This window comes from Henckelia pumila, chromosome 4 (assembly GCF_033568475.1).
Source record: "Henckelia pumila isolate YLH828 chromosome 4, ASM3356847v2, whole genome shotgun sequence".
Classification (NCBI taxonomy): domain Eukaryota; kingdom Viridiplantae; phylum Streptophyta; class Magnoliopsida; order Lamiales; family Gesneriaceae; genus Henckelia; species Henckelia pumila.
In genome coordinates, this window is record NC_133123.1 from 141,832,101 (window position 1) to 141,844,944 (window position 12,844).

At 33.7% G+C, this 12,844-nt stretch overlaps 1 protein-coding gene across 2 annotated transcripts; it reads right to left on the reverse strand.

The window, feature by feature from the left end:
- Window positions 1–3,346: 3,346 nt before the first annotated feature.
- On the reverse strand, window positions 3,347–9,466 carry LOC140894783 (protein DA1-like). Of its 2 annotated transcripts, none has more exons than XM_073303407.1 (12): window positions 9,025–9,466; window positions 7,785–7,902; window positions 6,830–6,914; window positions 6,456–6,639; window positions 6,246–6,366; window positions 5,647–5,730; window positions 4,848–4,967; window positions 4,539–4,751; window positions 4,346–4,408; window positions 4,127–4,245; window positions 3,969–4,027; window positions 3,347–3,872 (listed from the first exon to the last, which is right to left on the reverse strand). In XM_073303407.1, the coding sequence occupies exons 2-12, from the start codon at window positions 7,893–7,895 to the stop codon at window positions 3,580–3,582; spliced, it is 1,452 nt and encodes a 483-aa protein (XP_073159508.1). In that variant the 5' UTR covers window positions 7,896–7,902; window positions 9,025–9,466; the 3' UTR covers window positions 3,347–3,579. The 2 variants fall into 2 exon arrangements, with proteins under 2 accessions (XP_073159508.1, XP_073159507.1); XM_073303406.1 differs by having other exon boundaries at window positions 8,936–9,466.
- Window positions 9,467–12,844: the final 3,378 nt, after the last annotated feature.

Consider the following 12,844-nt stretch of genomic DNA (forward strand, 5'->3'; position numbering starts at 1 on the left):
GCCAAGAATAAGGTGTGTTTATTTTAAAAGATCTCTATATGGTCTCAAGCAAAGTCCTCGGCAGTGGTATAGGAAATTTGATGAGTTTATGGAGAAGATAAACTACATCAGGAGTAGTTATGACAGCTGCGTGTACTTTGACTCAGAAAACAGTCCCAATAGGACATATCTTCTACTATATGTAGATGATATGCTAATTGCAAGTAGAGACAAAAGAGCAGTGACTGAACTAAAGGAGAAACTCAGCTCTGAATTTGACATGAAAGAATTGGGAGAGGCTAAAAAGATATTAGGAATGGAGATTGACAGAAACAGAGTTAAGGGATCTCTATGTCTGTATCAGGAAGCATATCTCAACAAAGTGCTAAGAAAATTCAATATGGATGAATCAAAGGCTACAACTACTCCTTTAGGATAGCACTTAAAGTTGTCTGCCCATCAATCTCCAAGTAGTGAACAAGAAAGGCAAGATATGATGGATATCCCTTATGCTAATGGAGTTGGAAGCATTATGTATGGTATGGTGTGTACTCGGCCAGACCTTGCACATGCCATTAGTGTGGTTTCAAGGTTTATGTCAAATCCTGGTAGAGCTCATTGGGAGGCATTAAAGTGGATCATGAGATACCTAAAAGGCACATCAAACATTGGACTTATGTTTAACAGGCAAGAAGATGAAACAATACCAATTGAAGGGTATGTTGACTCGGATTATGTAGGAAACATAGACTCAAGGAAGTCACTCACTGGGTTTATATTTACTGCTTATGGGACAGCAGTAAGTTGGAAGTCCATGCTTCAATCGGTGGTAGCATTATCTACTACAGAGGCTGAATATATAGCTGTGACAGAGGCTATAAAAGAAGCAATATGGCTGAAAGGATTTGTGAATGAACTTGGCATGAAGCAAGAGACAGTGACCGTTAACTGTGATAGCCAAAGTGCTATACATTTATCAAAGCATCAAGTATTCCATGAGAGGTCTAAACATATTGATGTAAAGCTTCATTTTTTCAGGGATGTCATTGCAAAAGAGGAGGTGAAACTCCTGAAAATAAAGACTGAAGAAAATCCAGCCGATGCTTTGACCAAAGCACTACCTCAACTGAAGTTCAAGCTTTGTCTTGACTTAGTTGGAGTGGTGGAAAGAACTTAATCTCATATTGAAGAATGGGAGGTAATCAACTTGTTGTCAAGGTGGAGATTGTTGGATCAAGTGTCAACCAAGTGGATTCTTTCTTGGGCTTATTATTGATTAATGAAATGGGCCAGAGTTTATTCTTGGATCTCGGTAGCCAAGGGAATCAAGTAAAAAGCAAAAGCCCGTTTATCAACATCAATCAAGAAAGCCCATCTACCATAAAGAATGCCGTTGGAACTTCTTGAGCTTCAGTTTTCTTATAAGGAGCTGAGAGGCAAATCTCAAGAAGAGATAGAACGGATTTGACTCTTGAGAGATTACAGTTCAATCTAGAGAATCGACAAAGGAAGAACAGGGAAGAAATCTGGAATCCCAAATCAACAGAAGTGAATCACATATAGCCGAAGGATTGTGAGGAATTGTTAAAGCTCTTTATTCCTTCTTCTCGTTAGTGATCAATTGTTATTAGGGATTGATTTTTTTGTAAACTTTGATCGAGGTTTTCCGTGGAATAATAAAGTGATTATCCTCCCCGTGGATGCAGGCTATGCAAATAGCTGAACCACGTAAATCTTGCGTATTGTTCTTATTTGATTTCTGGGTTGTGAATGATTGAATGCGCTGGTAGTGTTCTTGATTGAGTTTTACCAAGTTTTGGCTTTGGTTTTCAACTGCGAGCTGGTTATAATTCTATTCACAAGAAACAGGAACAAAGTGTTCAGATATAATTGAGTTGGTTCTTGAAGTTCAGTGATTCAAAGATTATAATCGTATTTGCTGTTGAATTTGATTGAATCTCATAACAAAAAGATTCAATGTAAGTTTAACGAGCATTACCAAAGCAAATCGTTTTCCTGATGAGCGTTTCATGATCTATCCTCTCACGACAATCTTAATTACAATGCCGAGGGAACCCTCCAGTTCAAACACTGAAACTCGTGGTAATAAAGTGAGGGCGTCACCTTTTCCTCCACGTGTTGCTCGAAAACACAGATAAAAAAAAAGTACTCTCAGCTGCTGGTATATCTGCAGGAGTCTTTTCTCTGGTACTGTTTCTTATTCTGCCAGTTATCTTCCAGTGCTGCAAGAATAGAACGCCAGTTCTAGAAAAGAGAAGAAATTAAAAGTATTCTCCGGAAGACTTGGTTCTTGAAATTGCAAAATTAGAGCATGTTCTCAAAGTGCTCAAATTCACTGAAGTAAAGAAGGCAACAAGGAATTTTCGAGAGAAAAGAAGGATAAAGGGGGGTGTTTACCGTGGAATTTTTGGAAGAGATGTTTTCGCCGTTAAAAAGATTGGTGGGGACTCACCAACTGAGGTGAAGATATTGTATCAGATCAACCACTTCAATATAGTGAAACTTCATGGATTCAGTGAACATAAAGATGACAAATACCTTATATACGATTACATGAAAAATGGCTCCCTCCAAGAATGGCTTGGCAGAAGAGGATCCGACAGGAAAAAAGGGTGGAACGAGAGGATTCAAATAGCACTTGATGTGGCCAATGGGCTTCTCTATCTTCATGACTTCATAAAACCAGCGTATATCCACAATGATATAAGAAGCAGCAATATTCTTCTCGACAGCAATCTACGAGCAAAGATGGCAAATTTTAGTCTGGCAAGAAAAGCGAACTCTGACGATGTAATAACGCGAATTGTGGGCGCTGAAGCATACATGGCACCTGAGTATATGGACATAGGTCCAATTACTCCCAGGGTTGACGAGTATGCATTTGGAGTAGTGCTATTGGAATTGTTCACAGGAAAATACGCAGTATTTGTGCAGGATGGCAAGGAAAAATTACTGTCAACAGAAGTAGGAGCTATAGTGGAAAGCGAAAATTCAGAAACTGAGCTAACCTGTTTCATTGAACCTTGTCTTGCCGAAAACGGAGGAATAGGATGGGCCATTCCCATTCAAGTGGTGAAGTTAAGTTTAAGCTGCTTGGTGCAAGATCCTGAAAATCGACCAAGTATGGTTGACATAGTTTCGGTTCTTCTGAAAGTGCAATTGCATCTGCACAAGTCAAGGGCAGTGGCACGAGCCACTTGATAAGATGTCGTTGGAAAATTAAGTCACTACCTTAGGCCCATCATACTTAGAGGTATTATATTTTCATGTTAGACACAAACTTATCAAGTATGCAGTATAATAATACACACTACTGACAAGTGTGCTAATCTCAAAACAAAAAAAATTCAATAATGAAGATGAATGTTATTATTTTTCAAGAAATATATTCAAGAATTTGAAAATACAAGGTACAAAAATGACGCCCTAAACCTATCCTGACAGCTTCTGTACTGACTCGTATTGTCCTATATAGATTGGCCATAGCCCATAGACGCTAATACATGAAAGACCGGGATATAATTTGGCAACAAAATATAAACTCAGAAGGGAAGAAGTTATCAAGTCTGCAACTGAATTTCAACGAGGAAAGTTTCTTGTCTCCCTCATGTGGTCCAGAGTCCTCCGTAAGCCAAACTTCTGCACCGCTTGGTTAGCAGCTCTAAAACCATTTCCATATATCTCAGATGTATCTGTTGCTATCTGGTTTTTAAAAAACATGCCAAGTTTTCTCTCAAAAGGAGACCTTGCCCCCCGTCTTGAGGTTGATGCTTTGTTACTATCAGAAGAGGACTGACTCTGAGATTCCAACCACATATTGGCCATGACTTGGCAGATACCTTCTTCAACATCTTGTCTCAGATTTCGATAACCTTTCAGAAGATAACAGAAAAAAATGTTGATCATTCACGCTCTTGATAAATGATAACTGACATATATATAATAAGGGGGAAGGTATGAGAAAAGACCATTTAGTCGTAACCAAGCATGCATCATCTCATGAGCTAATATTGATCCTGTCAGCAACCTGCATGAACACAACAAGAATCAGAAAATGAAACGAAAACTTAAAAAGGACTATTAAGAAGCGCAAAAGGAGAAATAATAACCAAAAATATATAAAGACCTTGGAAGACCGTATAAAATGAGAATTGCAGTCACTTCACAATGTCGTCTTAGTTTATAAGGCTCTGTTCTCATACCAAAGACTTGATTTCCAGCACCTAATCTTGGTCGCCGCAAAATCTGGTCATCCAAATGACAAATAAGAGCACATTTAAATCAAAGTAACTTTAAACGAGCCAAATTGGGTTATGAGGAAATGAAATTGTCGACAAACCCTTACAGTGCTGATGGTTTGTTCCTCGGAAAGACAGAGACCTCGAGTCTCAGGCACATGATGATGCCCCTGCAAGAAAAGACAAAATCAAATTAAAGGCCACCTGCCAGTATAAACAGCTGGTGCTACAAAAAAAAAAAAGCAACAAAGTTTTGAAAATGAAGTCAAGGTTTTTCTTTCGTGACGTGATGTTTCTTACATGCCTCTCTCCACCCATGGCTTCATTCAGGGCCTGCCTCTCAACCAAGAGTATAGGAATTTTCTGAGTCACTTTCATATTTAATGACGCGAAGAATTCTTGTATGTCATGTAAAAGGGGCTGACACTCATCGGTATCCATAATAGAAGAGTCCAAGCACTCCAAGCAGAGCTTTCGGCCATCATTAAGGGCAGCACATCTCGAGTCCCATGACTGAAACAAGACAAAAAATTAATCATTTGAACTCCATTAAGGTTTCATGCAAAAATTATTGAGTTTCAACTGATTTGAATGATTTGTTACACAAACCTCCATACGCTCGCAACTACAGCACCGAGGAGTTCCATCATGCTCATGACTAGGACAGTATTTCTGGGACCAAAAAGGATGTGCCCTATATTCAATAAGACCGGCTGCATTTGTTCGAATCTGTGGGAGGAGAAGAAGAGTTAAAACTTATTAACAGAGCAAAGTGAAAAAACACGTGTTTTAAATGAGAATAAGAACGTGAAATAGAGAAAACATTAAATGAGCTAGAAAATAATCTAGATTAACTGAAATAATTGCTCATACATAACATCTAATCAAGGATGCCCATTTTTTAACTAAGACAGTACTCAGCATCAAGAGTTGCAAATGAAAACTATAATTCCTCAATTGCATCCCAAAGATTCACCTGTTCTTTAACAAGCAGCGTTGTTTATTGTCACAATGTGTTATTATACTGTACAAATTATGTGCCTGGATTGTGTACCCTTTTACATACTAGTAACTCCTGAACTTAATCGAATACAAAACGCATCAAAGTCTTGAGTCTTGGAAATGGTTTCAAAGATATAACTAGGGGTTTTATAAAAATGTGACGGTGGTTTCATGTAGCTTATGTGCGCCAATGATACAGACATAGTCATTGTTAAACTTCCAAATGTTTGAAATTCTTAACATAATATTTGTCTATGAGCTGTCAAACACAAGAGCCACAAACATTAAATTAAATTCTGAAAACTATGAGAGATGCAAATTTTTGCGTCGTAATACATAGCAAGTATATAATGGCCTACAAAAATTCAGATCATGAGCATGATAATCCGTGGCATGAGAAACTTACGAAGTGCTGGCAGACATCACATTTCGGATGATAAGACTCCCTGTAGCAAGCTTTATGATATGGGTAGCTTCCAGACACAGAAAACTGCAGCAGAAAAATACTGATTGAGGTTTCTTGACATTTTAAAGGGATTGATGCTGCTCCAAATATGACTATTTTGACTCGAAATTGCTTCTGCATTTAAATTTCAAAATTGGGAGCATCTATAGTTTTTTATGAAAAAGCAACAAATATCACAGAATGTTAGAAAGCTTTCCATTTCAGTAAACCCGTAATACTGATTAAAGCACTATAATTTCTCCTATTCTAAACTTTTCAAGCTCATAAACCAAAGAAATCAGCTGGTTACAAAGTACAAAATATCATTTAACCTTATTTATGCACATGAATAAATTCAAGTACTTTGGTTTCTTAATTAGGCCCAGGTTATTTAGGACCAGTCGAGTCGTCGACCAGAGTTAAAAAAATCAATATTAGAACATCCATGCATGTAGTCTAAATTATATAAGCATATAAGATATGTACTGAGTTTTAGTATCAGCTCAAGATAAGGTAGCAATCTAGCAAGTGTTCATGGAACATGGAAACGTTGTTGTTACCTCATAATCTGATATTGGTTGCTTGCATCCATAACATCTAAAGCATTCTGGATGCCAAACAGCACCCATACAACTCAAAAATCGTCCATGGCCAATCTCTGTATTACAGCCAGCGCAAATCCTAGAAACACAAAACAATGCGATAATGAACTTAAAAGCACAAAACATCTTCTCTATTACTGTGTGTGAATGATATTACATTCTAATTACCTGAAGCTTGTCGAGTAGGGGAAAGTTATAGGTTGGTAAAGGCTATCATAACCATGTCCATATCCAAATCCAAAACTGCGTCCATATTCATTTTGGTGACCATTGTCATATGAAGACTCAGCATTCAGACTCTCTTGTAGAGCCCGAGCAAGTAGTTCATCTTCTTTCAATTGTGGTTGACTATCTGTCTCATTGAAAGATATTCACATATGTAATTTTCTGTAAACCCGTATGCATTAGAACAAATTTACAAAAATGTAGTAACAGAATCAAAAGTGACAAGCACTTTTTTTCCAAATTTTAAATATAAAGAAGCACTCGACAAAAGTACAAGTTCCAGATCCGTCGATTCTGAAAGTGAGTTGCCAACTCACCTATCACAGCTTTTCTTTTCTGATCTTCTTCTGCAAGAGACAGAGCAATAGCATGCTCTATATCTTCAGTCTCTGACCACGATTCCTACACCAATGTTCATCAATAAATAAACTTTTTATACAAAAAAAATATAATAATATGTGAAAAAAATAATTAATTCATCTGTCAAAAAGTGAACTCGTGCCAGGATGCGACCAAGGAAACATTTAGTATATAAGAGTGAAAACAACTACAAGGGAAAGGACGTCATCTTTGTCCCCTCAACATATCTATTTGACTTGAGACTATAATAAGACCTATCACCATACTATATAATAACGAGTTTAAAAATCCAGCTCTTCCAAGCTGACTTATGATACTTCATGTACAATATTCCTGTGATTTTGTTGCCTTCGTTGGCCAATTTTGGTTCTTTACAAAATCATTTAGCATATTAAATATAATATGCAAACAACAAACCTAAACTTAATACATCAATATCTTGGAGCACCAAAGCATAATAGTTACACATCAGGCAAACCAGACCAGTGAAGAACATAAATCGATGGCCTTAATTTAGCATATTTTCACAATCCATTATTAACATCAAATTTGAGAGAACATGTAGTTATGGTTAGTGCCATTATATACTAATTACTATATACAACTTTCCGTCCCAAATGGACTATTAGATCCACCAATTTAGTTATCTTTGATGTGGCTTGATTTGAACTGTCGCCAAAATATGAAGCTGCATTTTGCAACATGAACTTGGAGTAAAAATAAAATTATAAGAATTTCAAGAGTATCCAGTTCTATGTTTGTGGTAGAAAACAACACGTAGAATCAACTTTCAACATTCAGGAAAAAAATTGAAATTTGTAAAAAACAATTAATTAAATCAGCACTAAACCTCATGTAGGTTAGTCAACATGTTAGACTTGTGAGAAGAAGATAGAAAAGATAAGCACTTACCAATGAACTAGATGGACGATTAGCAACATTATCTTCTTCATTTCTCCAATTATGTCGCCCCTCCGAAAGTTTATGGTTTGAACCTTTGAAAATTTTGCTAAGCCAGCCCATTGGTTAACTGCAAATGGTACGGGCCAGTGGAGCATCATCATGCACCGAACTATAGATAAAGAAGTAGAAGCAGGACACACCATTTTGAGGGATAAAAATAGATGAATGAGGAAAAAATGAAGAGCCTCACGAACAGAGAGACACATATACAAACTAGACACTGCGCCGTTCATTTTCAGTTCTTCTCATCCCATTTGAAATAAAAAAATGATGTGAATGGAGTTTCACAACTATTGCAGAATTTGTTATTGAAGTAAAAAAAATTGCCAGGACAGCACAAATGCTCAAAAATGATCTGTCTGCACCCACATTCTCCTCTAAAATAAAAGTTGTTATAATGAAAAAACTTTTTGATCAATTTATTTGACAAAAAACCATAAATCAAATACTTGAAAATATCAGACTTATTGGCAAACAATAACAAAGTAACATTACCACATGAAAGCGTAGCAACACTCGCTAAAATGCGAAAAAACCACAATTCATTGATAAAACTTAAAAATACCTAAGGGTTCAATGAAGAGAAAAAACAAATGGTGCACGATATCACAAATGTAGTAAGATTCTATACATTTGAAAATTCGATCATCTTCAAAAAAGGCAGAGTAAAGAGCATCCCACAAAAAGAAGCAAATTGTATCAACAAACAAGGAAACAGTGAGTGCAATGCAGCATGACTAAGCACAAATCTGTTCATTGATCAACAAAATCAAATATAACTTCTTACAAATTTGGGGTGAAAAAAAAGAAAAAAAGAAAGAAAGAAAAATAGAAGGCTGCAAAAAGGCAACCAAGTAGAATACCGATTTTCCCAGCAATTATGGTTCTAATCACCCAAATGCTTAAATTTCAAACAACACATTATAGCTTATACAACACAACAAGGATCCTCAAATTGACGAGAAAAGTAGATATAATAAACACAAACTCAAAAGAATGATCGTTCCAGCTCAATGTATCTTATGAACTCAAAGATAATCAATCATCCTGTATTTTAACCAAACAAACACAAGATATCATAAGCTTTACAGTTGGCTGACCTGAAAATAAACCCCAGAATCCGCAAAAGTGGTGGGAGAAATTGATAAATTAATCAAAACGAACCAAACGAAACCGATTCTGCACGTACCCTTCAATGCTTTAATCCAAAAAACGAATCTTTGCACCAAAATGAGAACTTTTTCAAGAAAAGATCGATCACGCAGAATCTTTCTATCCTCAATCCCTTAGACAAATTTTAAAAGTCAAGGAATGAACTAAAACAAATGAATAAGAGTAGTTGTGCTAATAATCCACCAAGAAACCCAAAAAAATCTAGTGGGCAATGTTGATTCGTGTGAAAACGAAGAATAGCAAAATAACAACACGTATCCTACAATGGTTTCAAAGTCAATTGGGAAATATCAAATAAATGGTTAATTATCCAACCCAAAAAGCGTGAGCTGTTTGACTAAGAAAACATCAAACGCAGTTGGATTTTTGAAATTGTGATCTTGCTCGAGTAGTTGGATGAATAGGCATACGCCACGAGATTTCGTGAAGGGAAGACTGGACAGAATGAGAGAAAAATAAAACAATAAAGTAATTAATTATTAATGCTTTAAAATGTTGGAAAGATTGTGTTGCCTTTTAAGTTAATAATTAATATATTTTCATATTCATGTACCGCGTATCTATAATCTATTCTTCTTTAAAAAATATTAATTTATATTTTTATATTATATATATTAGTGTTTATATCACGAATTTACACACACTATATTAAAATTAAAAACTTTATAAATATATTTTGATAATGATATATATATTTATTAAAATAGCTTTTTATGATTTTTAATAAATAAAATAAAATATAACAGTTTTTGTAATTTAAGAAATAGATATTTATGGTTTATCGAAAACCACATCAAAACACCAAGGTAAAAAAAAATTCCTTCTCAAATTATAAAATATTTCATTTTTATTTAATAAACAATATCATACCATCTATTTTGATAAATTTCATATCTACTTTCCATATTTTTAAAATTATTAAAAATATTATTATTTATCTGTATTTATATTTTTTATTTTTAATCGATTATAACTTTCCTAACATAAAAAAATTATCACAAGAAAAAAAATAAAAAGATTGTTTTGACCTAAAAAATTTTACACGCAAAAAACACGTCAAAAGACTCAAAACACCGACGTGGTTATTATATGGTGCCAAAATTTTATTTTTTTTTTATTCATATATGGTACCAATTACTGCCAAACAAATATAGATATGAGTGGAAACCAATGGGGTCGGGGCCCAAATAAAAATCTATTTGGGCCAATGTAATTGGGCCAAGTGAAACAAAATTTTGAATGAGCTAGGCCTTGGTTTTTAGTGGGTGTCCATGATTTGGCCCGTTTACCACTAACCTCGAAGAAAAGGAGAAAATTCATCTGGAGCTGTTTAATAGCAGTGATACACTGCTACTCACGTTGCATGTGTAATTTATATTATTATACTTTGAAAAAAATACACCCGCCTTGTGTGTAAAAAAGAATTTTTTTTATGTTTATTTTTTTTAAATCAAAACATGAAGTGAGTGGAAAGTTTTTAGTGGGTAGTTGATATGAAAAAGTAATTACGAAATAAGTAATTTTGGTGTCCTTAAGGTAGTTACTATAGTAGGCTCATCTTTTATAGATAATATATACAGATATATATATGTATATATATAAAAGTGAGACTTCGTTCTTTTTTTAAAAATGATGAAATATTTTTTACAAAAATTAAATTTAAGCTATTAATTTTTTAAATTGAAATAATTGAGAAGAATCATTTAAAATGATGGTGTTTTAAGCCAATATAAAATTACACATGGTTTAAAATCATATGTGTGTATCAGATAGATGATATTTTAAGCCCATCTAAATTATATATGTGTGTGTATAGTTTGATAAGATAGATGGTATTTTAAGTCAGTCTAATCTAAAAATTATATATATATTGGAAATTCTTTATCATATATATATATCATTTGATGTAAAGTATGATATTTAGCAAATAACATCATTGTATTCATCACGTGTTTTGCATAAGTTTTACAATAATTAAAATAAAAAAAATGGTATTTTTATTAATTAAATTTATCATGTCTCGGTCAAATCATGCCAAAAAGTAAGGCATAAGTATAGTTCTTTTGTGACGACGATCTCACTGATCACATATGTAAGATATATCAATCATATTCATATTTATAATAATAGTAATATTTTTATATTAAAAATAATATTTTTTTCATAAGACCAAATAAAATATCCGGCTCATTAAATGATCACCGATTTTGGGTGCAATAATTGTCCCTGCTTGGTAGAGCGATCGAATCATTACGCTTGGGCTGCTGTGCAGTTTAAAAGATTTGAGTTGTACCATTACCACCAGCTATAACTTTTGGTAAAGCGGCAAACGCTCAGTCCTAAAATTGGTATCAGAGCCAAGGTCATGAGTTCGATTTTCATTGATTACAAGGAGTACAATTATTGAGAGAAAGATTGTTGGGTGCAATAATTATCCATGCTCGGTAGAGCGATTAAACCATTGCGCTTGGGTTGTTGTGTAGTTTAAGAGATTTGAGTTGCACCATTACGGCCACCTGCTATAACTTTTGATAAAGCGACAAGCGCTCGATCCTACAACCGAGATTGCCTCACATGAGTTTTTGTGATAAAATAAATATACTATGGATAATCTTACTGTATGAAGAAAAATCCACCTCTTTTGTTAACTAATTTACAATCAATTTGGTGAGACAATAATAAATTTTACAAACATACTCTCAAATCCTCGTTTTTTATTCTCACTCAAAATTTTCTCTAACAATATCCCTCACCTATCCATTATTATTATTAGAAAAAGTGGCACACGCAACCACGTAACAAAATATTTTCAATTACGATCACTTTTTTATTTTTATTTTTCTGAATTTTTTTTAACTTTTGATCAACATGTTATTAAAAAAATACATACAAAAAAAGTAGAAACTAAATGAACAATATGATGAAAATTGAAAAGCCGTGAGGATGATTGAAGTTATTGCTCAGTGGGGTAGTTAATTGATGTAAGTTTTTTGCCTTAAAAAAACGTGGAAGAGATAGTGGGTAAGGGTTAAGTGTAATGGGAAAAATAAAAAAATAAGGGGCAGTAGGAAAAGAAGTGAGAACGTGAGTCTTGGGATGAGAAGTTTGACTTAGAATGAGTCATATATATTATGATATTGTCATTCGATCCTTTTTATTGATCAATAAAATTGAGGTATTTTAGTTTATACACGTAAATTATCAAATCAGTTTCATATGGGGTTGAGGTTTTTTTTATTAAATGGTAAGATTTATAAGCCACCGAATATTTGGTCAACTCGTCCCAAAATTTGAATTTTCTAATATTTTATTTTGATCCAAATTTTTTATTTATTGATATTTTAACTAAATCAAAATTTTATGAAATAAAAATTATTACACTATTCGCAGTGTGCTAGATACTCATACAACAGTTAGTGGTGTTTATATTTTGAAAAAAATCGAAAAAACCAAAAATCCAAGTCAAAAAAATCAAAGATCGAACCGAACCGAAAATCGTATTTTTTAATTCGGATATAAATATTAAAACCAAAATTTATTTGGTTTGGTTTTGGATTATATATGTCAAAACCGAACCGACAAAAACCGAAATTGAATTAAATTAATAATTTTATTTATATTATATATGTTATGAGATGATATTTAGTGAATGAATAATCATTTTGAATAATTTTTAATTGATTGTTGTTTATTTAATTCATTGTTGTTGTTTATGTAATTTATAGTTGATTGTTGTTTATGTAATTTTTAGTTATTGTTGTTTTTGTAAGTCATCTAAACTTTATTTTTAAACTTTTTACTAAGAAATCATGTAAAAAAACATATAATATTTTAAA

What these genes read in the sequence shown, in the direction of transcription:
- LOC140894783 (XM_073303407.1), bottom strand. Translation starts at nt 7,895, where the DNA reads ATGGGCTGGCTTAGCAAAATTTTCAAAGGTTCAAACCATAAACTTTCG. An exon ending in GTGATGTCTGCCAGCACTTC is followed by an intron (nt 4,968 to 5,646) that starts GTAAGTTTCTCA and finishes CTCCTCCCACAG; the next exon opens with ATTCGAACAAATGCAGCCGG. An exon ending in GTAGTTGCGAGCGTATGGAG is followed by an intron (nt 4,752 to 4,847) that starts GTTTGTGTAACA and finishes GTCTTGTTTCAG; the next exon opens with TCATGGGACTCGAGATGTGC.